Source organism: Aythya ferina (assembly GCF_964211825.1).
Source record: "Aythya ferina genome assembly, chromosome: 10".
NCBI classification, from domain to species: Eukaryota; Metazoa; Chordata; class Aves; order Anseriformes; family Anatidae; genus Aythya; species Aythya ferina.
Window position 1 is genome coordinate 1066179 of NC_140306.1, and position 25788 is coordinate 1091966.

Here is a 25788-nt window from a genome sequence, read left to right on the forward strand (position 1 = left end):
TTGCAATCAAATCAGGCTGGCCTGGCTCTTACTGGGAAGTTTACTTGAATACAGGCTGTCCTCCACCTTTCTCCTTCCTGAGGTCTGCAACTCAGCGTCCGTGCTCAGCAGGCGCTGCCAGGTTGCACGTCCAGAAGATGTGTTCATTTTTTCCCGAACGAGCTCTTGCTCGGCTCCACGCCAGAGCCACCTGCTGCCTGCACGGCCAGCATGCGGCCAGGGCCCGAACCTGAGAGCAGGAGGCAGCCAGCAGCACCCAGAAACAGGATTGCCGTGATGGACTGGGTGTTGGAGGGACTCACTTCATCCTTACCTCTGCCACAGACAAATTCATTCTGCAGTTCATAAAATAAGCTGAAACCACACTGATTTTGAAGCTCTGGAGAGTCAAGACACTTGATCTTTCCACTTGGTCTTGCCTAGTGCCCCAGTTAAGGCACCAGAACAAACCTTACTCACTGCCTGACCCCTCTCCAGCTGCGATCATGCTTTAAGCACTGACCACCGTGCCTGTGTTAATTGATTTTCCTGGTACCATCACCTAACACAGCCTAGCTTTAAGCTATTATACGCATTTTACTTCTCAGTTTATTGCTGAATTATTGTTGCTAGTTAAGTTTGTTAGCAGGATCTGCTCCACTACTAAAAAAAATAATCTATCTTGCCTTCAAATTTAATTTAACTATCTCCATTAAAGATTACAAGTTGCTCTGATATTGAAAATATAAATCACGGACAATCAGAGGAAGATGATAGCATATTGTTCATCTTGTTTCTTGGCTTCCTATTCCCTTCACATTTTTTTTTTTTAAACTAAATTTCCCTCTAAGCATAATTCAATGAAGACCCTGCAAACACTTGAGATATTAAATTTACCACACATACATTATTTTTTAGTTGCTATAAACACAAAATGGACATTACTTTACCAGTGGTACTACATGACTCAGGGGCATCGGAAGGGTGAAACTTTGGGTTTCCTACTCCGGAAGAACGTAGCTGATGTCTGAATGGATCACATTTAATGGGCAATTAGCAGCATTAGAAGGATGGTTAGGGTCAAGTGAGTAACATCTTCTTTGTAAATACGAGTTTCACCTTATTCCCCCACCCTGGGTTTTGCCACCACAGACACGTCGGCCATTTAAAGGCCAAACGCCAACACAGACTGAATAATTTTATGGTAAAGTGCCTGACATCATTAACTGAAAAGTGCTAAAACTGAAAAATCCTTCATAAAACCTTGACAATTAAAGAGGTCAAGAAGGGTCTCCCATGCTGCTGCAGCCAACGCTATCAACACAGATCTGTCTGGGAAACCTCTGCCAGAAGAGAGGCCTTGTCTCAAAAATAGTGTTTTACAGCAGCAGCGCTCACTGGGTACATCTCCAGATGCTTACTGCCCCATTCCTACCTCTTCTGTTCAAGTTAGGGAAGGAAAACACACAGATCATCCTTCATCGATGCTGGCAGGATACAAAGATGAGCACGTCGGTGGCGGCAAAGACAGTTTAAGGTGGAAACGCTGTCAGAGCACCAGCACACAGAGGGGAGAGGGGAGAGAGCTCCCCGTTTCTGCTCCACACCGGGGACAGGACCGGGTGCCCCAGCTGCCGCTGGGAGCTGCATCCCTGCTCCGTACTGCGGCCCTACTTTGGGAGGTGCTTCCCCAGCGAGACCCCTTCTGTAACACAGAAAAAAAAACAGCAGAAATACTTTTTCTCAGCTCTCTTCCCCTAGGTTCCCTTTTCTCTTCCAATTTGTCTCCTAGCCCATGCATCAGAAGCAGCTCCTCTTGTATATGCTTGCGGGCATCTCTCTTTTGGCAGTCGCAGGCTAACCTCCTTCTCTTTGAGAGGCTTTTCATTTGTCATACGGCATCGACCCTCTGACGCTGGTTCTCAGCCACTTTTTTCTCTATAAACAGCACTTCAGGCTCCTGAAGCTACCTGCCAAGCCGGGGCTCTGCTCCTTTCCAGCACCCGATGCTCCCGTGTCCAGGCTCAGCACAAGCCTGCAGCAACCATGGGGCAGGAAGGGGCCTCGCTGGCTTTGTCTGTGATGAATGTGAACACATTAACAACAACAACAACAAAGCCATTGTTTGAAAATGCAGGATTATAAACATCCTCCAAATCCCTTTTGACGGGGTACACTTGGGACACAGAATTTCTGCTTAGTCTACAAGGACTCCTTGTTGTTTCTTTTTAACCTTCTAAGTTTATGCCTCAAAGACAAAATACAAGGCAATTGCTTTGACCAAGTACCATGATTTCTACTTTTATTATTATTACATGCCTGCTTAAACCATTTAAAACAACAAATAAATCCTCCAGGTCAATATTTTGCAAGCATTTCTTACATATAGTGAAACCTATTTTTTGCCTTGCATTAAAGTGGCCTTGCTAGACTGAAAATTCACTTTCAGGAATAGCTGTTTGCTTCCTCCCTGCAAATCCAGCTATATTTAGCTCACGGGTATGCACAGAAGATCTGACATTTTTGTGTTCTGTGCAGAACAAACTGCAAGAGCCTTCGTGATCAGCAGAGGTTTTGCTGAGCAGTGGAGGGGAATCTCCTCACCTGTCCCCACAAGAGTCCCCGTTACTTAGTGCTGAGCTAATTTTTACTGATTTTGCCAAAAAGTAAGTTCAGTCTTACTGTCTTGGGTAAAATCCCAGCTGACTTCCTAGCTCCAAAGGGGTGTGCTCTCCTTTCCCCGCTGGTTCGGAGCAGGGTGATGCATTTAGCTGCCCGCAGGATGCTTGTGCTGCCCATCCCACAGGTGTGCTCAGAGCACATCCATGGCAAACCCACCTTGGCTGGCTCCCTGCACACCTGGCCTAGCCGGTGGGCTTTCTGCTTCCGTTTTGTTTTTCTTTATTCCGAAATGAACAGAAGACAAGCACAGCTCTGAATGTGTTGCCCAAGTGAGGGCATTAAGCAACACTCCTGCGCCTGACTGACAAGGGTCCTTGATTGAGTACCCTTGCACACACTGCTTTCATAACCCATCCACATGCAATGACAGAAGTACTTGAGGACCCATTCTTTCTGCTGAAATGGTTTGATCAAACAAAACCCTGACTCCTGCATACAAGTTCGGCAAGAAAATTGAGAAACATCTGCATAACTTACATTGCATTGAATAAGCCCTTCATGGTTTTCTTTTTGTTCCTGGATGAGCCTGGAATCAGCAGCCATTATTTCTTACTGAAAATAACATTATTATGTTTCTACAATACCCGTGGGGTTCAGAAACTGGTTATGATCTCCTCACAAAGTGATACTTTAGTTCCTAGCATTTGGCTTAGAATGTCAGACATGATCTACAGGATTTTTCTGAAAAGATGATTAACTCTTGTTCAAACAAAGGAGCATTAATGGGAACTGAGGTTTTCTACAGCAAAATTCAAACCGCACTACACGCAGCACAGACCTAGCAAAGTACATCATTCTCTGGTCAGCTGGTGTGGAAAAATCCTACAGAGTTTAGGAAGGGAAATGACCTTTCAACACAATCCAAGAACAGCCCACCTGATACCCTGAAACAGGACGCTCCCCAAAAATGCATATGGGGAGAGAATTAGGGCTGTAGGAATACACCTCAGGGAAGCCACACTATCCATGCTATGTGCTTTTCTCAAGCCTCGTGTGCTCAGGACATTCAAAATAAATATTTAGATACGTTAACACAAACTGAAAGTATTTGTAACCATACTGAAGTAAACTTCTCCTCCCCTGTCCGGAGCAAAAGGGATAATTTCATGCTTACTTCCTTGTAAACCAACTTTGAAGAGCTGTTTTATAATTGTGCAGGTGCATCTCGTTCACAAATGCAGCTGCCTTGAGGCACAGCCACTGCTGGCACTGCTCGTGCTGTTCACAAGGAAGGGTTTTGCAGGACTGCATGGCCACTAGCACCGACACACAGCGAGCTGGGAGAACCCACTAACGCCAAAAAGCAGTTGCATGGTTGATGCAACAGCTCTGCAGGAGGAATTATGTTATCAGTTGAAGTAAGCTTGATATCGCAGAGATATCAAAACGCAAGCAAAGAGAAAAGTTTCATCAACAAGGTAATTGCTCGGCTGGACTCAATGGAGCTGCAATTACTCCTCGCTGAGGTGTTGTCAGTTTGCACTGCGGATAGAAACTGTTGCGTAACACAGATATGGGCATATGCAGAGATTGCTTTTCATATGTAAAGCTCTCCTGGCAGTTCTACATTTTCTTTAAAAAAAAAAAAAAAAAGTACATGTCAATGCTGTGCATTAAACACCCACGTGCTTTTCCCTTTCACAATTACACTGCTTTTTAGCCAGAGGCAGTTATATATGCACTAGAAGTCACAGAGCAGAGATACCCTTTTCCTATGCTTTTCCCTGGGAAGTTTTTGAAATAAATCCAGTGCTTGCACATGCCCAGCTTCGAGCAATGCCTGCCCGGTGAGCAGCAGTGGTGGCAGCATGGCACAGCACGGGCAGCCCCTGCAGGGAGGGGACCGTCACCAGGCTTCGTGGGAGCCGACTGACAAGAGCTTACGGCTCCTGACCAGTGCCACAAAGGCAAAATAGAGGAGGAGGAGCTGGTTTTGACTCCACTCTTCAATAACCTGGCAAAGCAGTTTGGCGGCTCCGAGCTACACCTGTGGTATGGAAGAATGGCTATCCCAAACACCTGTGAAAAATGATTCGTTTATGGCTTTGCCCCAGAACCTCCCCTGCCAGACAGTACCTGCAGCAGCACACCCCACTGTGACCCGTCCTCTTGGACCTTCAAGGGAGGGAGTTTCCATCCCTATGGATTTGGACTCGAGCGGTCTGAAGAGACCACCAGACACAGCAGCCCTGTGGCTGCTCTGTGGCAGAACGGGGCAGTGGTGACTGCCCAGGCTGCGGGTCAGGACATTTTCTTCCCTGCCAAAACACACGGTCCTTTCTGGCTTCCATTTATTTTCCGTCTTCCAGATCAGATTTTTCCTCCATCCTCACCACCAAGGGGAATGAAGAGGCTCAGATCATCACAGCGAAGAGATCCCTCGCTTTCTGCACCAGACATCAAAGCAGCATGCTTGCAGGCTTCAAAGAGTCCCTCGGTGACTGCAGAACCACCGCAGGGCTGCTAATTCAAGTAATTTCTGCTTAAATGAATACATCTCTGTTATGAGACAGCCACACACAAATTTAAATGCAGTGTTATTACTCCATTATGAAGATACCTGTTTCAATAATTGAAATTTTCACAAAATGAATTGATTGTTAATTATCTTTTAGCATTCACCTATATATTCCTGTAAGGCTATTACGGTATAAGCACGAGCACAATGCGTGTACCGCTTATACCTGACTAACGGTTGGTGGCATCCCTTCATTGCAAACGTACACCCTCCTCCTTAGGTAATTATGTGAAACATGATTGTGGCCTTGGGCTCTGCCTGCTCAGTGTTTTCAATTAGATTTTACTACAAAAGTACATATTAACATTAAAGGAGCATTACAATGCAGCAAATGTGATAAAACAGATCAATGTTAGATGTACCTTATGCTTCTGTTGTTTCAAGAATCATAATTGCCATTAATTTATGGTCTTCTGAGAAGGATCTAATTGCTCTAATCATCTCTTATTTCACTCAGAGTACGCACTTTTTCTGTAACCTAGCTTTAAATACCTGCCTTGAAAACACAGCAACAGACCTGCAGTTTCACCGATCCTGCAGCCTTTTATTGCCTTGGCTGAACTTCAGAGTGCTGAACGCAGCCAGATGCTCGGGTGGGAGACCTCCAAGGCAGGTGTCGGAGGTGTAGGCAGGAATGTCTCTGGGAGAGTGCACACTTGGGAACATGAGGCAGCAACATGAGTACGTGTGCACTTCTGGATATATTATCAACAAAATTCCTTCATTCTCCCTGTTCTTAAAGATGCCTCTGAAGAGTACAGGTGTCAAGTCCCACATCTCGGGCAAACCCCAGGCATCTGCCCAGCGTGAATTCTCCGAGCTCCCTCCCTTGATGCTGCCACCATTCCCGTGGTTAATACAACCTGGAGGGCACTCCGTGTGCCCCAGCGATGAGCACAGTTTGAGAACACAGAGTTAGACCCGACTGCCTGCCCTGCATGGTATTTCTGAGTGCTGTTGGAATTGCTGCTTAATGGCTGATACAATGCTCCCAACTTGTTGTTTATAAATCCATCTGCTCAATGCTGCAGGTTTCTTCTCTGCGCAAGGAACTGTTATTACTGTTATTATTGTATTCTTTTATGAAACATTAAAATCTTTGCGTGGCTGAGCATTATACAAATTAGTGGTGGATAAAAATCCAGAATCATTATAAAGCTCCATAAAGAAGTGAAAATTAAAGCTTTTAAAACACATTTAAATATACATATTTAAGAGAGACTTTCCCACCAGTCATTGTTTTCTAACCAACATAGACATGCAGTTACAAGAAATTTCATAGCAACATGCATTAACATACCCTTGCAGCCTCACTTCAGAGAGTGTCAAAACTTCAGGAAATATTTAATGCTTGACACAAGTAAGTCAAAGTGGTTTTGCAATACCCATTGACAAATCCAGCTTAAAAAAATGCAGCTCCACCAGTGTAAATGACATGGCACGGGGGTGTCTCGGGGCCAGGCTCTGTCTCCCACATGGTGGCTCCCTGATTTTTGTGTTGCTGTCTGCAGAGGCCCAGCTGCCCCTCAGGGAGCCTGGCGGGGCACTCGGGGCAGCCACCCTATGGGATGGGACACAGCACAGGCAACCACACAAAGGCAGAATCCAACCACGCTTTTTGCTTCTCACATGCAAGTCTCCTGTGACAAGAGGAAAGGCACACTTAAAGCTTGAGAGCAGCCGGTAAAATTACAAAGTGGCTTGTCTTTTCTACAGGTGTTGCCTCAGGCATATCCTGCATAGCCACAGAGCAAAACAGCTTCATGTTTTCTTAAAAATACAACCGCCACCCAGAGGTAAATCTGCACTCCTTCACGTAGCCCCAAGGGGATCTTGGAGCTCAGCCCACCTCTGCCGAGGGATCACACACATCATCCACAGCACAAGGACAACTCTGTACAGATGGAGCCCATCTCCTGTCCCTTTCACACCTGTCCAACAACTGAACCGACCTAAGTTTTAATTCAGCTTTCTCTTGGTGAGCCCTAAGCCATTTCCTGTAATTTCTAAGAGAAGTGACAAATGACTGCACTTCTCTGTACCGAAGTGCTAGGGTCATCTTTTCATTTATTTACTTTTTTTACAGCAAGTTAACAGGCAGCATGAGATGTGGGCAGGTATTCCTGATGAGGCTGAAGCCATTAGTAACACCGTGAAACAAACCCAACAATCCCATTCTATTTTTCATGAGCTGTACTCTCCCTTAGGGGTTCTTCATAGCAGCTGCTAAAAGCCAGGAGCCAGCTGCATGCAGCCAGTCCAGAAGTGCTGGTTTGGGGAAGAAACCCACCAAAACAATGGTGAGAGAGAAACAAATGGATTGCAGAAGATCAATGACTCCAGAACTCAAAATTCCTGCAGCACTTACTATTTCAAGATTTTTTTTTTTTTTTTTTTTTTTTTTCAGGGTTAAATCATGAATTGCATGAAAATGGTTCTAGAAAATTTAACTTTTGAAATTCTGTAGTTATCTACAGGTAATCACAAACTTTTTATCACATTTTTCCTATAGTGGTCTTATTCCTGATAAAAATACTTAGGTAAAGCTGCTGGTGGGGTCAGGCTTGGCTCCGGATACCTCCAAGTGTCAGATCATGACAGTCCCTGGTTTTCTCAGATTTAATCTTGAGGTTGGGTAAAATTAAGAACTTCAGTAACTTAACATGCAGATCCCTGACAGCTGCTGAGAGCACTACAGTGATAGGTGAACTCAAATGCAGAACAGTGAGAAAAATTAATGTTTGTGGTTAGAAAGTTTTAAGCAGCTACTATTACGAGAGCCAGCCTTCAGTTCTGTTTTGAAATGCAGGGCCATTATAAAGAGTAAATTCTAGCATTATTTAAAGCCATTAATTTCAAAGGATTTTAAATTACAATTCTTTAAAAGAAAGCTACATCTCTTGATTCTCCTTCCGTGTGCCCCAAAATATGGGAGATTCAAAGTCACATTTTGCGAGAGCCTCAAACCTTGATTTTCTCAACCGCCCAACAGTATAAAACTCCAGCAGATGCATTAAAATCCTCATAACTCCAAAATCCACATATGTATAGTTGCTATAGCAACTGTCATCTCAAACCTTCCCAGGGGAGAAAATAAATGTGTGTCCTACCTGGCTAATCGGTATTTGTATTACAGAGAATTGGAGGGTAACTTAGTTTCACCAAAAAATAGAACGGGTACTGAAGTGCTACTGTGTTAATGTGATATTATTTAATCTGAATAAGAATCCACATTGCATGCGCCTTGAAATTATAGTATTTATGTAACATTCAACACAATAAGTAAAAATGCTGCTGCCAAATATACCTGACTTACCCTGCTTATTGATTTGAATAAAAGGAACATTAAAAAATAGAGAAACCTGAGGGGGAGTGGAAGAGTTGATGGAATTAAAGACTACAGATTTCAAAGTGGCTGTATTACAGCTGGAAAAAAAAAAAAAGCACCAAAGGTTAATGTGATCCGGCTACAAAAAGATGATGGAAAGTGAAGAATGTATGGTCAATGTTTTCCCATTTCTCTTTGTTTCAGGCTGAATAAAAGTCCCAAGTTGTAAGACCATGCTGGCTGAGAAACCATCATCACTCACTCAGACTCATGATTATAACTTTTTTTGCTTGAAAAAAGTCTTCAAAATACTCCAAGAAAAAATCCCATTTGTAGCATATATCCTGGAGCATGTTGACAGTTATTACTGGGTTGTAGACATATCCAGAAATTTATTATTTTAATCTTAGCAATTACTAAATAAAAGTAATCACAGCTACCAGGCAATAAAATCTCCGAGAGACAAAAATATAATGATGACATATCCCTCATATTAGTTCAATGACATAATTTGAGAAAATAAGATCTTGGGGGAATATTCACCGTATACAACTGCATCTGCACGTGGTTAGAGCGCAGGTACGGACTTCAAACCTGTGGAGACAATGATTTCTTTTAATCTAACAGCTCCAGATCTGGCAAGTTTCCAAAGAGAACTCCCCCCTCACAACAGGAGGAGCACACTCCCAGGAAACCATATAGCTTTACATATTAATAAGTTATGCAGTCGTTCCGAGTAAAATGCCAAACACAGCACTGTATTTTGGGTCAGCTAAGTACCCGAGCGGATTCTGCCATGTCTGACACATAAAGCAGATTGATATCTAGGTTTGCCATGAAAGGGATCTAATTTTTCAGTATTACATCCTAGGGATTCAGGAAATTTAATTTAAGCAACAGTATATATACAAGGCAATACTGAATTACCACAGGAGAAGAAAATGGCTCGTGATCTCCTAGACGGTCACAATCTGAGCTGAATGTTGTGAGAAAAGAGGGAGAACAAAGTGGTGAGAAAAAACCCCAAACCCTAAGCAAGGCTATTTAACACAAACCTCAGTCAATTCCTCCTGCTCTATTAAACTCCCCACAGCACCAACTACGTCACACTACAAAAACAAAAAGGTAAGCACAAGTGTTGAAAAGTATTGTTTTCTTAGCAATAAATTGACTTTTATGTACAGAAAAACAAACCCGTATTTTAAGAACACTGCCTTTCGCATTGATTTAACTGCAGATGCCTTTTCTCCTTCACTGTATTTTTCTTTGTTTTTGCCATGAAAGTATTGCCTCTGGTAATCCTTACCATGTAAGTTTTAAAAATATTTACATTAAGAGAGAGCAATAATAATAAAAAGCAAACCATCGCTGCCACCTGCGAATCGATGTTTCCAGGACGCATCAGAGTGTGTTGCGTGCTCTGTCACGCTGTTGCTCTTTTAGGACACTATCTGTGAAAAATCTGAAAATAATCCAAAGAAATAAAGGGAAATGAAGTACCCGTGAGACCCAGCGGATCTCAGGGGCAGGGGGGCAGATCAGGAAGAAGCGATGGGTGACAGACGATGAACCCAACCGCTGGCTGCAGGGGCTGGGTCAGTGCTGGTGCAGCGGGGCAGGGGGAGAAGCTCCACAGAGGGCTTGCTCCACACCACTCGCATCTTTCCCATCTTTTCACTTCTGTACTCTAAAATTTTGACTCAATTTGGCTTATTGATTCAGCTGTGCTTTGCCTGACCTTACAGAGCAATCTGTGCTCTTTTCAAGTGCCACTTTGTATTGACTCTGTGGAGGAGCTATGACTCCTGTAATTGGTTTAACAGCTCTTTGAGGCCACTTTGTTTCTGATAAGATACCCAGACATCCACTGAGAATTTAAAATAGTTTTGTTGTCAAAAATAATTATGGTAGGAGTGCAAAAGCAGCATTTTAGCAGCACAGACCCTCTCCAGAGAGGTACGGGGTAAGAAGGCCAGCCACAAGAGGCAAAAGGATGGATGACCGTTGTCCCCTGTCCTCAGCCTCTGAACTCCCTGGGCATCAGAGGTGATGGGTTTGGTCATTAGGAGCTGCTCTGAGTGCAATGGAAGGGACTCTTGTTGTCTGCAGGGGCCAGCTGCCTCCACGTGCTGTGGTTTTTACCAGATCTCAAGGAAGGATGTTTCTGAGCATGGACGTGACATGGTTTCTGCATCATGATCCTCAAAGGCTACACCAGTGTTTTAGCACATATACCAACAGGAAAGCACAGCAAAACCAACCCAACCCAAAACACAACCCCCAGAATACAGACAGCAAGAGATGGGCAGGTTGGAAGCGCTGCTACGAGGCCATTGCCTCACAGCCACAGCAGCGCCGCTTAGGAAGGGCTTCCAAAACTGCACCCACTGGGCACCCCTAGGCTGTGCGACCCAACAGCCTGCAAATTGTACCTGCCCTGGTGTTTTCTGAAGGCCTTAAGAGCAGAAAAAAGAACTGTCTGAACAAACGCAAGCTGGGAAGATGACAGGACTTTGCTTTTCCCACACACAGCCTCCCATACATCCTGAAGGTTTCACCTCCATCCTGGAGCACAGGACGGTACCTGGCCTGCCTCCAGCCCACGCCACTTCCCTCCGCTCTGCTGCTGGCATTATTTGCCTTTGATGAACTACTTGCAGCATGCTTCAGTCTTTTCTTTTTTTTTTTTCTTTTTTGGTTATTTTCTACACTGAACAAGAGAGGTATATTTAATATGCTTTCTACCAAACAACATTATGCTTGTATTTATTGATAAAATAAAGTAAATCCATACAATGAAAATCACGGCGTTATATATAGCACCATTTCTCAGCTTAAAAGATTGCGTTGCATGAGATTTTCAGCAGGTGCAATTTCCATTTCAGAAAAGACTTGTGTGGCTAAGCTTATACACAATATTTTCCAGAGAAAATATCTGACAGGAAATCACTAGCAATCACAAAAAAAGTACAATGCCTCCTCCCTACACTCCCCACTTAAAAGAAAGAAAAAAAAAAGAGGGAGACATAGAAAAGAAAGGCAAGAAGCATGTAACCTGCTCCCTGTGTAGGCACAAAGGTCCTTCTGGATGGGGAATAATTCCCAGCCAAAGGCACAGCACTGAGATTTGGCACCTCTCACTGGTAAGATGCGCTACAGCCACCGCCTGCAGATGCCAGTAGGCTGGGGGACCCCCACATGCATCCCCCTGACTGCTCAACACACACAGACCCGAAGGACTGCTTGCTGTGCCTACCATCATCTCCCACACAAGGTGTGAAATCCAGCTAATAACTGTCCCTTTTGCTGTCCTACATGAATTTGTGCAAGAATCTTCTGCTTTCAAAGCAGTGCAGGTTAATTCAGCCCTGTGACTATGTGGAAAACCAAATATTTCACTGCTAAGTGATTTTCAATGGTGGCAGCAGTCTTTGAAATTATTCAGGTCTTTCTATCACCTGCTTGAATCTTTGCAGACAACAGCTCAGAACGCTTCATCTTGGTCACCTGCAGGCCTAGCACATCCTCGGGCAAGAGGCACAAAAGCTGCTCTGTGCTCTCTGTGTCAGACCAAAAGGTACACGTGGACCCAGCTGGGTTTAAAGCCACCTAGGCTGTTTCTTATCTTCCCCTTGACAGGGAGAGCAGAGGTGTTTGAAATGAGACTTGGCAGACCTCCTTTCCAGTGGAAATTACCTCCCTTTAGGGATGCAACATCTCCCTTTAAAGCCCTTTGCACATGAAACCCCCCAATAACCTCTGCTTCCCCCTGCTTCCTCCCGTCTTCCAGCAGTAAAACCAGGCTAAAACAACTGCAGATCTCTACAACCAACCTCTTGAGCTGCAGAGGACAAGGCTCTGGTGCAGACGTCTTTCTCTGGAAGGGCCATGGAAAGGAAGGCCCTGCCTGAGCAATGCCACTGCTGTCCTCCTGCAATGCTACCTCAGGAACCCCCGAAGTAGTAGGAGGAGAATCAGAGCAGACCATGAATGAATCATACTGTCCTCTGGTTGTTTATTGCCTTCTTTCTCCAAGGACACCATGCCCACTAATAAATAAAATGGGAAAAAGGGAGTGACTTTCTTGTCATGTTATGTAACACAATATTTATGATGTTTGGATGCTTTTTCTTAAGTTGTATAAACATAATATTAAGTGGGGCTTAATGGACCTCATGGATGATAAAAGCAACCTGACATTCACTCTGGGACTCTGGTTATGTCCATACCACGAACTATAGGGCAAGTCTACCTGAGCGAGTTTGAAAGTCACCACCATAGATAGCCTGAGTCTAGTCTCAGCAGCTGGAGCTCAGGACAGACTATTTACCCTGTGGTGTAAATACGCCCTGAGGCTGCTATTTATGGAGCCGAGCACTCATCAGATGACTGTACACTGCCCTCAGCACTGAACTCCAGAAGCGCTGCTCTCTACTGAGCCTTTTTTGACATTTTGTTTCTTATATCTCATATTCAAAATGATTTAGTTAAGAGATGCCTCTTTAAGAATGATGTGACAGTTAATTCCCACTTATCCTGCTGAAAAGATACAATTGAAAGGGATGCAACAATAAAACTAATGGCTAATATGATTGCTATTGATCATTTGCCAGTTTATCAAATGAATAGCCCACCGGCTAACTGGAGAAGGAAAATAGTGCTTTATATTGCTGGTGTCTCTGTAATGAGCTAACTGGATAGCTCATTTTAAGATCTATGTAAAGATGAGCATCAGTACATCATTTATAACCCCAATGAATCCTGATATATCAGATGCACATTTGTTCATTTTCACCTACCTTTTCAGCTGACTGGGCAGTGCCAAAAAATATTGGAATGAAGGCAAGCCATACTATACAGGTAGTGTACATAGTGAATCCAATGGGTTTAGCTTCATTAAAATTCTCTGGGACACCCCGAGTCTTGATGGCATACACAGTACATGTAACCATGAGAAGAATGCTATAACCCAAGGAACAAATGATTTGTAGATCCGTAATGTCACATTTGAGAACTCCTCTGGCTTGATCAGGGTTCATAGTTTTCTGCTCATCATAATCTATGATGATGTTGGGTGGGTCAACTGCAAACCAAATAAAGACACCTAGAAGCTGAACAGATATTAAACTCGACGTGATGGCAAGCTGCGATGTGGGGCTTATAAGCCTGGGTGCTGTCACTGACTTTTTGCCCTGTTCAAATATGCGGTAGATGCGGTTTGTTTTAGTTAACAGGGCTGCATAGCTGATGCACATCCCCAAGCCCAAGAAGATTCGCCGGAAGGAACACACTGCGACGTTTGGTTTGGCAATCATCAGAAACGTGATTATGTAGCACAGAAATATCCCTGTCAACAGGACGTAGCTGAGCTCCCTCCCTGAAGCCCGGACGATGGGAGTGTCATTGTATCTAATGAAGGTTGCCATGACGAAAATGGTGGCAATAATCCCAAGCATGGCCAAGAAGACGGGGATCACGGCCCAGGGAGAGTGCCACTCCAGCTTGACGATGGGTATGGAGCGGCATCCCGTGCGGTTCTCATTGGGCCGCTCGTTGTATGAGCAGAGCAAGCAAGTCACCTCGTCGGCCTGGTACTGGTAGCCATCGCAGAGCTCGCAGTGCCAGCAGCACGGCATCCCCTTCACCATCTTCTTCCTCTCTCCTGGCTTGCAAGGCAGGCTGCAGACTGAGGATGGGATTTCGCGCACTCCTTTACCCCACTGCATTTCATCGATCTATGAGACATTTGAAATAGAAAGAGGCTGGTTACATAGATGTGACTGCCAGGCAGCAGGAGGGCACCAAGGGGAAACCTACAAACAAACAGGAAAACTTTATTTGTGATAGACAGACTGTGCTTTTCCAGGAGATGTGCGCACCAACGTCTTTGTGGGGGACTCTAATCCATGACTACACTTACAACCATAATTGCTCATTTTTATTAGTAGTAAGTTCTGGTAGAATGGCACACAACATCAGATAAAATGGTAGAGTGTAAACCACCTTCTTTCTGCATGGAAGTTAGTAAGAACACTGAAATGGCTAATGGGAAGGCAGCAGTTACATTATGAACCTGGTTTTTGTGTATCCAGAGCTTGGGGCTTCTTACCGAGACCACAACAAGAGTTCTCCTTTCTTGGCACTACTATGGACCTGGTTAAAGTTTTAAATGAGGTGTAAATGTGTCTTATACAGGGCTCAGAATCAGTGGGAATGTGGTAAGATCTGCAATGAGAGCCATGTAAGTGATACAAGTACAAAAAAATGTCATCAATGAAAAATATAATAATTAGGTAATATTTCATTTTAAAGTCACATTCAGCTTTTGAAATACCATCCATGCCCCAGGAATACAAATTATAGATGATTATATTAAGTAAATGGAAAGTCTCATTTGTTCTGTAGTCTTAAGAATCCCGAACTCTAAAGTATATGCTCAAAGTTTCCCAAGTACAGCACAAAATTAGAGTCACAAATCATTTCAAAATAACCCAGACTAAAGCCACTTAACAGTTTCTAAGAACCAAGCAGGTTTAGCATTGAAGCTTCCCTGAAATAACCACTGGGAAGGTCCTGACAGTCCCAGTGTCAGTACCAGGCACCAAATTCCCAATTCTCCTGCACAGAAAAATTTCTGTGACTCCACCACCTGCTGTATGTGTGCACGTATGTATGGCTTTTACAGGTATAATACCTGATCTGCTGGGATAGATGTGAGTAAGTATAACTAAAACCAACATTTCAGCTAATAATTTAGGTTATTAAATGTTTACAAGCTCCACTACTTTCTACAACTAAGAAATTCTAAGATGAGTCGCTCGAATCAGCCATCTGTGATTATTAATGTGCACAGGAAGACTGGGGTTTGCATGCCTTAAATTGAAGGATTAAGATGCACCTTCCTAATTTAATTCAAAATAGATCCTGTATCAACTCCATTTCTTATATTTGAAAAAACACTGAAGCCACAGACTGCTCAAATACTATGCTACCAAAAGGCTCTGCTGTGAATGTTATAAAAATAATCCCTCAATAACAAGATATTCGAGAGGTCTGCCACTGCTTGAGAAACTTCATTAACCTTCAATATTCACTACTTATTCTGAGAGAAAAAAGGATCCACAAACTCTTCTCTCACACTGTGCTGAGCTGAAGGATTGAAGCTTACAGATGTGTTAGAGGAGAGCCCAGCACTCCCTGAACTGCACTGGTAGAGGGCAGCTCAGGGTGAGCATGCACCAGAGCCAAGAAACCCTTTTTTAAGCCCAACTTCATTCCCAGTCCAACCAGAAAGGCCAGCAAGCCCTTGACAAAAATGGAGAAAATACTTGATGCAATCTTTACAGCGTACATTGATATGGAATGAGTAAAACATCCTACATGTATGGATTTTGACACAGTCTGCAGTGATTATAGGATTCTCACCAACTTTCTGCTAATATCTCACAGAACTGCATTGATGCACTATCCTCACCCCCAACCCCTCACCTCCCTGCCATTTTACCTATAAAAGGTTGAATTTCCATATTCTCACAAGTAACCCCATGGCATTGCTAGACAGTGGGGAAAGCTGAAAGGCATTTTATTCTGCGCAGATACTGGGTGTAAGCAGGTAAACAGAAGATCGGGCAAAATTATGGCAAGGCTTTTTTCTGGTCTGTTGGGACCACACTGTGATAACTCTATATTGCTGGCCTCAGAAAGACTCGTGGTGTTCTGCTGCTTCTAGCTAAAAAATTAATAATGAAAACTGCCTGGTAGGTAGGCCACCTGTCACAGAGGCCTGGAGCTGTGAGATGAGAATCTGAATCAAACTGGAGATGCTTTCCCCACAAAGCAAAAAAATATTTTTGAAATATTTTTTCTTTTAAATAAATTTTTGGTTTTATAACTGCCTTCAGAAATGCAAACAAAAGCAATAAAATATTCAGCTGTGTATTTGGCTGCCTTAGGAGCTAATAATTGTGCCTGATGCACATTTTTCTGTTGCCCTTTTTCTGCATTTTCCTTGAAATAAGCTTTTGAAACCTGAATCTAGAAAAGACTTCTATTGTGGCAAAAAAAAAAAAAAAATGTTATATTCAGCCACTTCTTCCATTTACTTAATCTAAGCCTGCTTCTATTTGATGGCATTTTCCCAATATTTTTGTCACTGTGAGTTGGAAACTGCTTATTTCAAGATTTTGCTGAGTTCAGAGTTTCAGTATCAGAACCACGGAATCCTGCTGAAATAGTACGGATGATATTTGTCCACAAAACTGTAAGAGGACATTCTACAAAAACAAAATAGCAGGTCATTTAATTCAATATAATCTGATTGTAGCAAACCATGAGATTCACTGCTGTTAGGTTCAGATAAAAGTCAATATTTTAAAGCTGTTCATGTGAAAGCAAACACTCAGCTTTTGAGCAGCTTGGGCAAGGTACCTGATAATGTCCTTGCTCCATTTTTCTTCCACTTCCCATCTAAAAACTGGAGGTATTGTCAGTTATGTTTATAACAAAGAACTACAATTTTTCCAAGGAGAGTGCTAAGTACTTATAAAAATATAAGATTTATAAGTAAGTAAAATAAACACTTATCCCATAACCAAAAAGTAATTATCTGAAAATGCTAATTTTATCATTTAGAAAGCAGTAAGTAAACAATTTAATAAATCATGAGAAAGTACTCTTGCAATGAATACAAATGTGGCTTTTTTATGTACAAACTTCCATTTCAGTAATACACAGAAATGGCACACAGAGGATTAGGGGATTTACTTTTTCCCAGACTAACACCACTTACGGATGTAGCTGGACACGCTGTGCTCACAGCTATCCCACAGTTTTGCACCTTGAACTTAGCACTTGACCAAATCAGTGCTGTGGGACACAACAAACTCCTCCATTACAATTCTGCCAAGTCTGGGAAGGACTCAAAACCCAGACTGCATTAGGTGCTGTAGACACACGTATGTCTAATTTCTTGAAAAAATCACATCTCCACCCATTATCCACTTCTCATCATGTTAAGTAGCCCATCTCCAGCAGTATAATGTGCAGACTGATGCTATTAGAGCTCATCCACTGATTAAGTGATCTGATAAACGGAAAAAATATCATTCATTGCAGGACATTCAGAAGAACTTGGCACCACTCCATGATACTTGGATCCATGAGACCCACTACATGATGGCATTACGCTGCGTTTTCCCCTGCCACCCCTCATAGTCCAGCATCCTCACAGGGATGCTGGACATGCCCCCAGCACCAGCCTTCTTCCCGAAGGCCACACGCTCCTACTTACTTTATTTGCTGGGTTCGTTTCTAGATGCCAATTTCCACAAACAGGGCTGGAAATTGCTCTGGGCCCTTGCAGTGGGAGCAGCTGCCCCCTAGCTCCCCGGAGCCCAGCAGCAAGAACCAGAGCAGGCAGCAGGCACGTGGGGCTGAGCCTCCTGCGCACCCCTGTCCACACACCTCGAGCTGGTGGGCTGGGATCTGTTCCCTAGATTAATTCTCGGCATGCTCGCTACAGAATAACATTAACAAGAAATGCTTAGCCTGTCTCATAAGGCCCAACGTAATTGTTCATTTTAATGAATAAAGTAACTCGATATCTGCGTGTAATTTAAACATCGTCGCTTCTTTTCTCACCACCACAAACATTTCTGTAATAAGCTATTTGTTCTGAACTAAATTGTTTCATGCAATGTTTGATTAAAATAAAAATCAGTACAAAAATAATTACATTACTGATAATTAACCTACTCAGGAAAAAGCCCTGTTCCCCAACAGGACATTTGTACCAATCGTGCCGTTAATTTCCCAGCCATACCAGAAACCAGTTGCGGAGCACTGCACCCCGATTTATTGCTGCCTCGCAGATTGCTTTCAGGCTCCAGTCACTAAGTCAGCAGTTCAAACAGTTTCTGTATATTCAACTTCCCAGATAGCAATATTTGCATGACTTAGCTCTTAGGGCTTAGCTATTAATGTCTTGTAATTAGTTTTTCAATCCCGGGCTTTAACATGATAACAGTTTTAAGCTAAGAATATGTCAATAACACACAGTCAACAAAACCTCCTGCAAAATATCAACTAAAATCCCTTAAATAGATAACTGCAGTGATAAGCCAAACTACCAGAGAAAGACATGAACCTACTCCAATACTTGCCCAGGCATGGCAAATGCAGTGTTTAACCCATACTGTAACTTTTCTTGTTAGCTCCACTCCTGCCCAGGGCTGACAAAAAGGCCTGGTGACTCCGTGCATCACCCCGTGTGTTAAATCCCCCTGCTCTGGTGCTAGCTCTTGCCACCTGGAGTAGGGGCACCTGGTATTTGGGTGCAGCATAAAAATCTGCATAGCACCTGCATTGCATTTTATGTGACATGTTCAACTACTTCTGATTTAAGTTCCAACTAAAATCATCATTTTTGTTTCTAATCCGTAGCACCTTTTTGGTGGTCTCATAATAAGCAGATCTTAACCTACATAGACTGATTTATTTTCCTCTTTCCTTTTCTGCTCATACTGTCTGTTTAGCTTAATATTTGTCATCATTTTCCACCGACCTCACCTGCTTTGAGAGCAGCAGATGCCAGTTCCACTGAGCACTTGTAATAACTTCTTTAATGAGCACCAAAGGCTATTTGTTCTACATTAAACCAAGGACATTTTTAGCACAACACTGATTTAGAGAAAAATGCTTAATCTACAATTTTTGCAATAACGCTTATTATCATACATTCCTGTTGACACACAATAAAACTGAAAATTAATTATTTTAATGGTTTTATATCTGACTACAGCCTTGTGTTGTCTCCTCAGTAATGGAAGGGGAAGGACCATGCATCTTCAGTATTCATCCTGCAGTCCCTGCATTTTTAAATTAAAAAAGAACATATTCTTCCAAATGTACATTTATAATACACAGTGCTTATCTATTTAAGTTGATAGCTTAAAGCAAATCTATCTTCCGAAAGTAGAAGCAATCTAAGAGAATTTTTCATCCCGAAGTGGCTTACAATTAGTTTCTGTACTCAGCCCCCAGCCCGGGGCTTGGAATGATGGGGTGTTTTGGGGGGGCTCCATGTTGATGCCAGTTGTGTTATACCCGAAGTTTCACCTCCAGAATATTTCATTGTCAAAATTTTCAAAACATAACCAAGTCTAACACTCTTCTTCCATATTTCACGAAATAGGCCAAGCTCACTTTAATATTTTAGATGCAGAAAGTAACAGCTCCCATGTGGGGAGCAGCACTGCGCAGAGCAGGTCTCACTGGCAGAACTCACAAACGACAGATTTCAGCCTGAAAAACCTCCCAGTTGTCCCACGGCTCACAACCTGCACTTTTGCCAACTCCTGATGTTCCTGTGGCCATATATAAGGAGATAAAATGCTGCTTAATTAAAGGAGCAATTTACAGCTTGTCTGGCTCCTAACTGGGACAATGAAAGCAGGTTACAAACATAGCCGCCTGGACTACTTTACACATTTTATGCCCTTTGGCATAAGCTAGCTTGTCCTTCAGTGTCACGGCCTTTAACAAAGCACAGCTAAAGACGAGGCCTGGCACCCTGATGGAGGAGAGCACAGACTGTGGCACCGGCATGGCCCCCGCGACTGCAGGCGGGCAGCGACCGCACTGGGTGCAGCCGTCCTGAGCATACCATGCTGGACCCAGGTCATAACAGCTGTACACACCACGGCACAAACCAGAGAAGGGAAAGATGCAGGATTTCATTTCAAAGCGAGGTGTCCCAGTTACATACTCATGTAAGAGAAGCTGTTCAATATTTTACAGTTCTGTCGGAAAGCGCCTCAGCAAAGTTCCCTTCAATCACAGCTTTTTGCTTTCTTCTGCTTGTTAGGATGGTTGGACACGTTCACAAGGATCTAATTTCAAATATAGCCACGCTGCAGCTAGAATGAAAATAAGAAACTTAAAAGTCATGAGGTATGCAATAAATAATTAGGTAAGGCTACCTTACACATGACTCTTGACAAAGACAGATAAAATGGTCCACCTGACTCCCGCACTGTTTTCCACCCAAAGATCTCAAAGTGGCACACGGATGCAGCAGTACGTGCTAAGTAGGACGAAGGAAGTTCTGCAGCTGGTATAATGAAGCCACGGCAGAGGGAGATGAAAGCCAAGGCAGCAGTGCACAGAGTTTCAGTACGTGCCCAAGGACTCTAACAGACCTTCCCTGCGTATTTGAAGTTTTGTACTTGCTCTGTGCCTGTCCTAGAAATCAAGACCAAAGGGATTCATTGTGCAGGATTACAAGAATCCCTCGATCCAAACTACCAAAGCACCTAAAATATAGACTGATATTGGGTCAAAGTAATAGCTCAGATATTTAAGTGAACAGCTAGAAATCAAATGCTCATTTCTAACACTTTCATAACACTCAGCAATTAGCAAGTTTAAGTCCCAAACAACAAGACTGGATGACAGAGGCACCTAGAAACAAATCCAGAAATTCTGACTTTTTTCCCAAGACTCATTTCCTGAGTTATTTTTCACGGTAGAACCAAGAGTTGACCTTACCCAGGTTTTGAGAAAAGGATTATCCCTTGATGCTTATTTATCTCTGCTTATGAGCTAATAACTTCTTTTTCTGTTATTTACAGTTCTGAAAAAGGAATGCAGCTGCCAAATCTGATATATTACTTTCAAAATGGAAAGGGCAATAACTAGAGATGTACCAAATGGCATGTGTGAGATTTGGATAGCATTTATCTTAAAGTGCCTGCCAACTCAGAATGCTTTAGTTTATTTATCCTACTAATTCCCAAGCCAATTCAAAGACCAGTATTTGCTAGTCAAATTATTTGGTCCTGGTCTTCCATTTTTAAAGAATCAGCATCAATGGTACAGTAATTTTCTCATCATGGCTAGCATGTATGGCATAATGACACAGGGGCTTGGGAAGCAAGATGAAAGATATACAAAATTCTGAGTGAAACTCAGCACCTTTAGGCCTCGGTTGGATTGCTGCAGCATTAGTAATACTATTAAATTATCTTGCTCAGGTTATATTCAGTCAATCAGTCCCAACCACTGTAACTGGTACACAGAAAATTAGAGCTGGCTGATGGGACTTTAATTAAGCTTTGCCTGGGGCAACTCTTCCATTAAGACTGCAGTCACAGCTCACTGAAACGGGACCGGGGAAGGAAAAGGGAAATGATGTGGCTGGTGACAGGCAGTCACTGAGCGGGCGATGGGTGAATGCTGGCACCTGGTGTGCTACTGCTTTGAAAGCTACAGGGGATGCTGGGTTGGTCTGGGTGTGGAAAAATACGGGCCTTCCAATTGCATCAATAATGTTTCTGTCTTCCTGAAGTTCCATTAAAATTCTGCAAATAAGTTCCACTAAAATTCTGCAAATAAACTCAGAGCTTCGTTTCCTACATTAATCAAGCCAAACTTAGGAATTTTGTGCCTCATCACATTTCAGCGTATTAAATTAGCAGTAAAGCAACAAATTGCCTTTTCCCCTCCCACCATCCTCTTTCACCTCTCTGGGAAATAAATAAATAAATAAATAAAATGTGACTGGAAGCAATCACTTATGCTCTTCAGCTAAGCACCCGAAATATTTAACTGCCATCGGAGCATGTCCTTTCCAGTACAGGGGTTCTTGCCCCCTGCTCCTCCCCAGCAGCATGGAAGGCATTACAGTCACAGAGGCATTCCAAATCCAGGAGAACAGCCTGTACTGCCTTTTGCAGTTGTTTTTCTGAAAGAAAAAGGGACCCAAAGCTCTGCTTTTGCCAAGGGAGGTGGAATTCCATACTACGTATTTTACTTCACCAGCCTGTCTAAATGACAGGCAGTGCAAGAATGGAACAAAATATCTAATTATAGGCACAATTTCTAGCTACCACTGGGAGCTGGATGCTCAGATGCTACATTTAATGGTCAAATACACATCCTCCATGCCATTAAAAGGTGCAATTAACAAGTAAACAAGCTTGTTTCATGGGAATCATTTAATGCAGCATTTTCATATTAAAAGTACATTTTCAGATGAGTGGAAGAAGAAACAAACAAACAAACAGTGAAAACAAAGCAAATAAAATTTGAGGAAAAGCCTTTTTTAAGTGCAGGCTAAAGACTCTTCTCAGCTCTTTATTTGGGGCCATTATTGCCTACCACGCAAACAATTAGCCTGAGGCACATTAAAATGCACGCTATATATCCAATGTTATAGTCTTGCTGCAAACCACATCAATTTTCTATGTAAGTCAGTATTCAGGGACATTTTAAAAATGATTATTTTTGACCTACTCAATGCATGAACTCCTTTGGAGACCTTTATAATTTGCTTAATTGTTGGAAACTCTAAGGGCCGTTCACATGGTCTTGGTGTGGGCAGAGCTTTCTAAAACCCTTTACAGAATTTCTTATTCCCCTCTAAATAAAACAAGTGCAATATTATGCAATCATCATAATTACGTTCTGCTATCCTTGGCACGTGCATCTGTATGGTTTTAAAATTTCATTTTACAGAACACAGCTGGATTGTGTTTTAAGGCTACAAAACAGCATTAAGCCAATTGTTCTCATATCTGTTAATACAATACCCTAAAATATCGTACGTGCAAACCCAGTAAATAAAAATGGAAACAAAACAGCCGATTTCCAGGATGTCACTTGAGAACACCAGTCCTCATCTGCTGAGGATCTGCCAAACATACAAAGTTAAAGCTGAGATCAAATGCCTGTAAGCCTGCGTAGTACTCCTGCTTCCAGGTTCTGCATACGAAGAGCACATCTTCTCTGCAACCAAGGCAAAGAGTAAAACCTTGCTGCCCTTTGCATTAGGCTACACCATTACCTGCACCTCACCAGGTGCTTTCTCCCGAAGAGCTGAGCGAGCAGCCCTCCGAGAGGACTCTTTCACCCAGTGCAAGTCCCACAAGTTCACAATGGATCTAAGAAGATAACTTTATTACCTGGCAGGTAACTGCAAAATCTGAAGTGCTCACTGGCTGTTGTACAACTCGTGGTGCCTGGCCTCCTGCTCAGAGCAGCAGCGGCACTGACACAGGGTTTGCCTCTACACGCCTGGATGAAGTTCTCCGAATGCAACAAGACACATCTGTCACTGAAAACATCTTTCCATTTTCAGGTATTGGAAAAGAATACTAAATCCTCAATAACACATCAACTGGCATTATTACTACCGCCAAAAGCAAGCAAAACTCATAATTATCCATAGAAATCCCAGGAAAGTATTTGCTCTTAAACATCTTTGCTGGCAAAAGTACAGAAGACTTGCAAAAAAGGATTTAAGAAGTGATGTGCAGGAGCAAAAACATCACCTATTTTAAAAATACAAGTTATTTATTTTTTGACCTTCTATTTCTCACCTTACTTGCTCTCAGAGCAAGTCTGACTGCCCACAGGCTCCTGTACATTTAAGAGAACACCACAAGATGAGGCAAATTCTGAAGTCAAGAAGTTGTCTGATACATATATTTTTTTTTCCATTACAGCTTTTATGAGCTCCTTATTGTTATTATCATTTTCCCTCGATCTTTGAAAAGATATGTGCTATATCTTAGATATTCTCTCAGCTTGGTTTCTCTTAGCATTTATATCCTTATAAGCATTTTACCTTGTGACATTCTTAGACCTGGAAGAAAATTATACTGATGCTCAGTGTCGCCAGAAGCTGATACAGCTTAATACACTTTGCTTTGCCTAAAGGTAGCACAGCTCATGCAGTATACATTACAACCTAGGCAAAATGGGTCAGTAACAAAGAAAAAATGACATTTCACACCTTTAATTCCAAGTCTGAGTTAGTTTTCAGAGTGAGATGTAACATTTAACTATTGCCTTCCTACTTTTATATAGCAAAAATCTAAATGGAAAGCTCGAATCACTGAATAACCTTTTGTTTAAAATACTTTTCTTGTGAATTTCAAGTATGTCAGGTAACAACCAGGAAAGGGTCCTCACTGGCCTGAGCCTCCTCATGTGGGGGTTATTCTCTAGTTCTGCAGACGGAGGTGACCGGGAGGTGCAGCTATTCATTCCGTTATGCTATTTATGCCAACCCCATCAAAGCCTTCTAAAGTTCACATTCTCTCTATTTAATCTGTACCAAAAAATGATGCTCTGGCAGGGTTCCTCATTCCCTTCTCATGAGCTCTCACTGCAGGACAGCTGCACAGGACTGCTAGGAGGTGGCAGCAGCACACACTCAGGCTGCTTGCTGATGTGACTGGGCCCAGCCCTCAGCTTCCTACCACATGTGCATGGACTTTAACACTGTCAGCACCACACTGCTCCCCAAAAATTCTGGTTCACTTTGGCACAGGTGTATTAGGGAAACCTGGGGGACACACCTGTGAGATTCTCTGGATTACAACACGCACTGACTTTTCTTTGAAGAATGCGTGGGCACTTAATGACAACCTGCAACAAATTGTTTAGCTCTCTTCTGTCATACAGAATAAGCCGTGCTTGATTCACATAGTTACCAGCACATATTTTCAGGTTTTGCCCTCATCTGGATGAAAGTTATTTACAGCAGCAGTTTCTAAGCCTAATGCATCAAAGCCACCTGTGGTATCACAGTCTGTACTGCAGCCCATACTGTGGCCCACCTCGGTTCCATCCCGTGAGCAGACCAAGCCGCACTGCAGCCACGGCTCCAGAGCAGGGCTGGCAGGACTGGGGCCCACTGCTGGCTCCTGCACATTTCAGGCACCTGATCTGGAATCACTGAGGACTGAGGAATAAGCATATGGCCATTCAGCGGGCCAGTGGCTTGAAAAATTCCCTTCCAGTTGGCTGAGAGAAAATTAATTCCGCAAGTTAAGATAATTAAAGGTGTTTGTGCCGGTCGTGGTTGACATGAGCAAGGAAAGATCAGAGGATTTAATAACAGAACAAAATAAACAACATTTATCATTAGTATGTACATTATAGCTATTGACATGTTGGGCACGGTGAACTGTCTCACCAAAACATGTAATTAGGATGTATTTTAGCAACACACTGATATGGTTACTCACCTTTGCATTTCTGACCAGATCACACCCAATTTGGCTGAAGGTGCAGTGAAGGCTGAGCTCACAAAGCCCAGCTACAGCAAGGAATTTTGAAAACGGGCTGCAGACCTTTCTGGGATGACTTTGCATTTAGCAGTGCTTACTCTGTGAATTAATTCCCATAAAACCAGGCACCTGTGGCCTCACAAGTGAGGCTACTGCCAGATTTTACGCACTGGCTATGTGATGCAATGCTAAAAAGCAAAGGGAGA

At 42.9% G+C, this 25788-nt stretch overlaps 1 protein-coding gene across 6 annotated transcripts in view; it reads right to left on the reverse strand.

Moving 5' to 3' along the window:
- GRM7 (glutamate metabotropic receptor 7) overlaps window positions 1-25788 on the reverse strand; it is a 263150-nt gene that overhangs the window by 45614 nt on the left and 191748 nt on the right. For 5 of the 6 annotated variants that reach the window (XM_084530366.1, XM_084530365.1, XM_084530367.1 and 2 more), the window contains exon 8: window positions 13307-14242. The exons of the other annotated variant lie outside the window; for it this stretch is intronic. In XM_084530366.1, the coding sequence (XP_084386492.1) occupies window positions 13307-14242 (936 nt within the window). The remainder of the gene's footprint in view (window positions 1-13306; window positions 14243-25788) is intronic. 6 annotated transcript variants of the gene reach the window in all.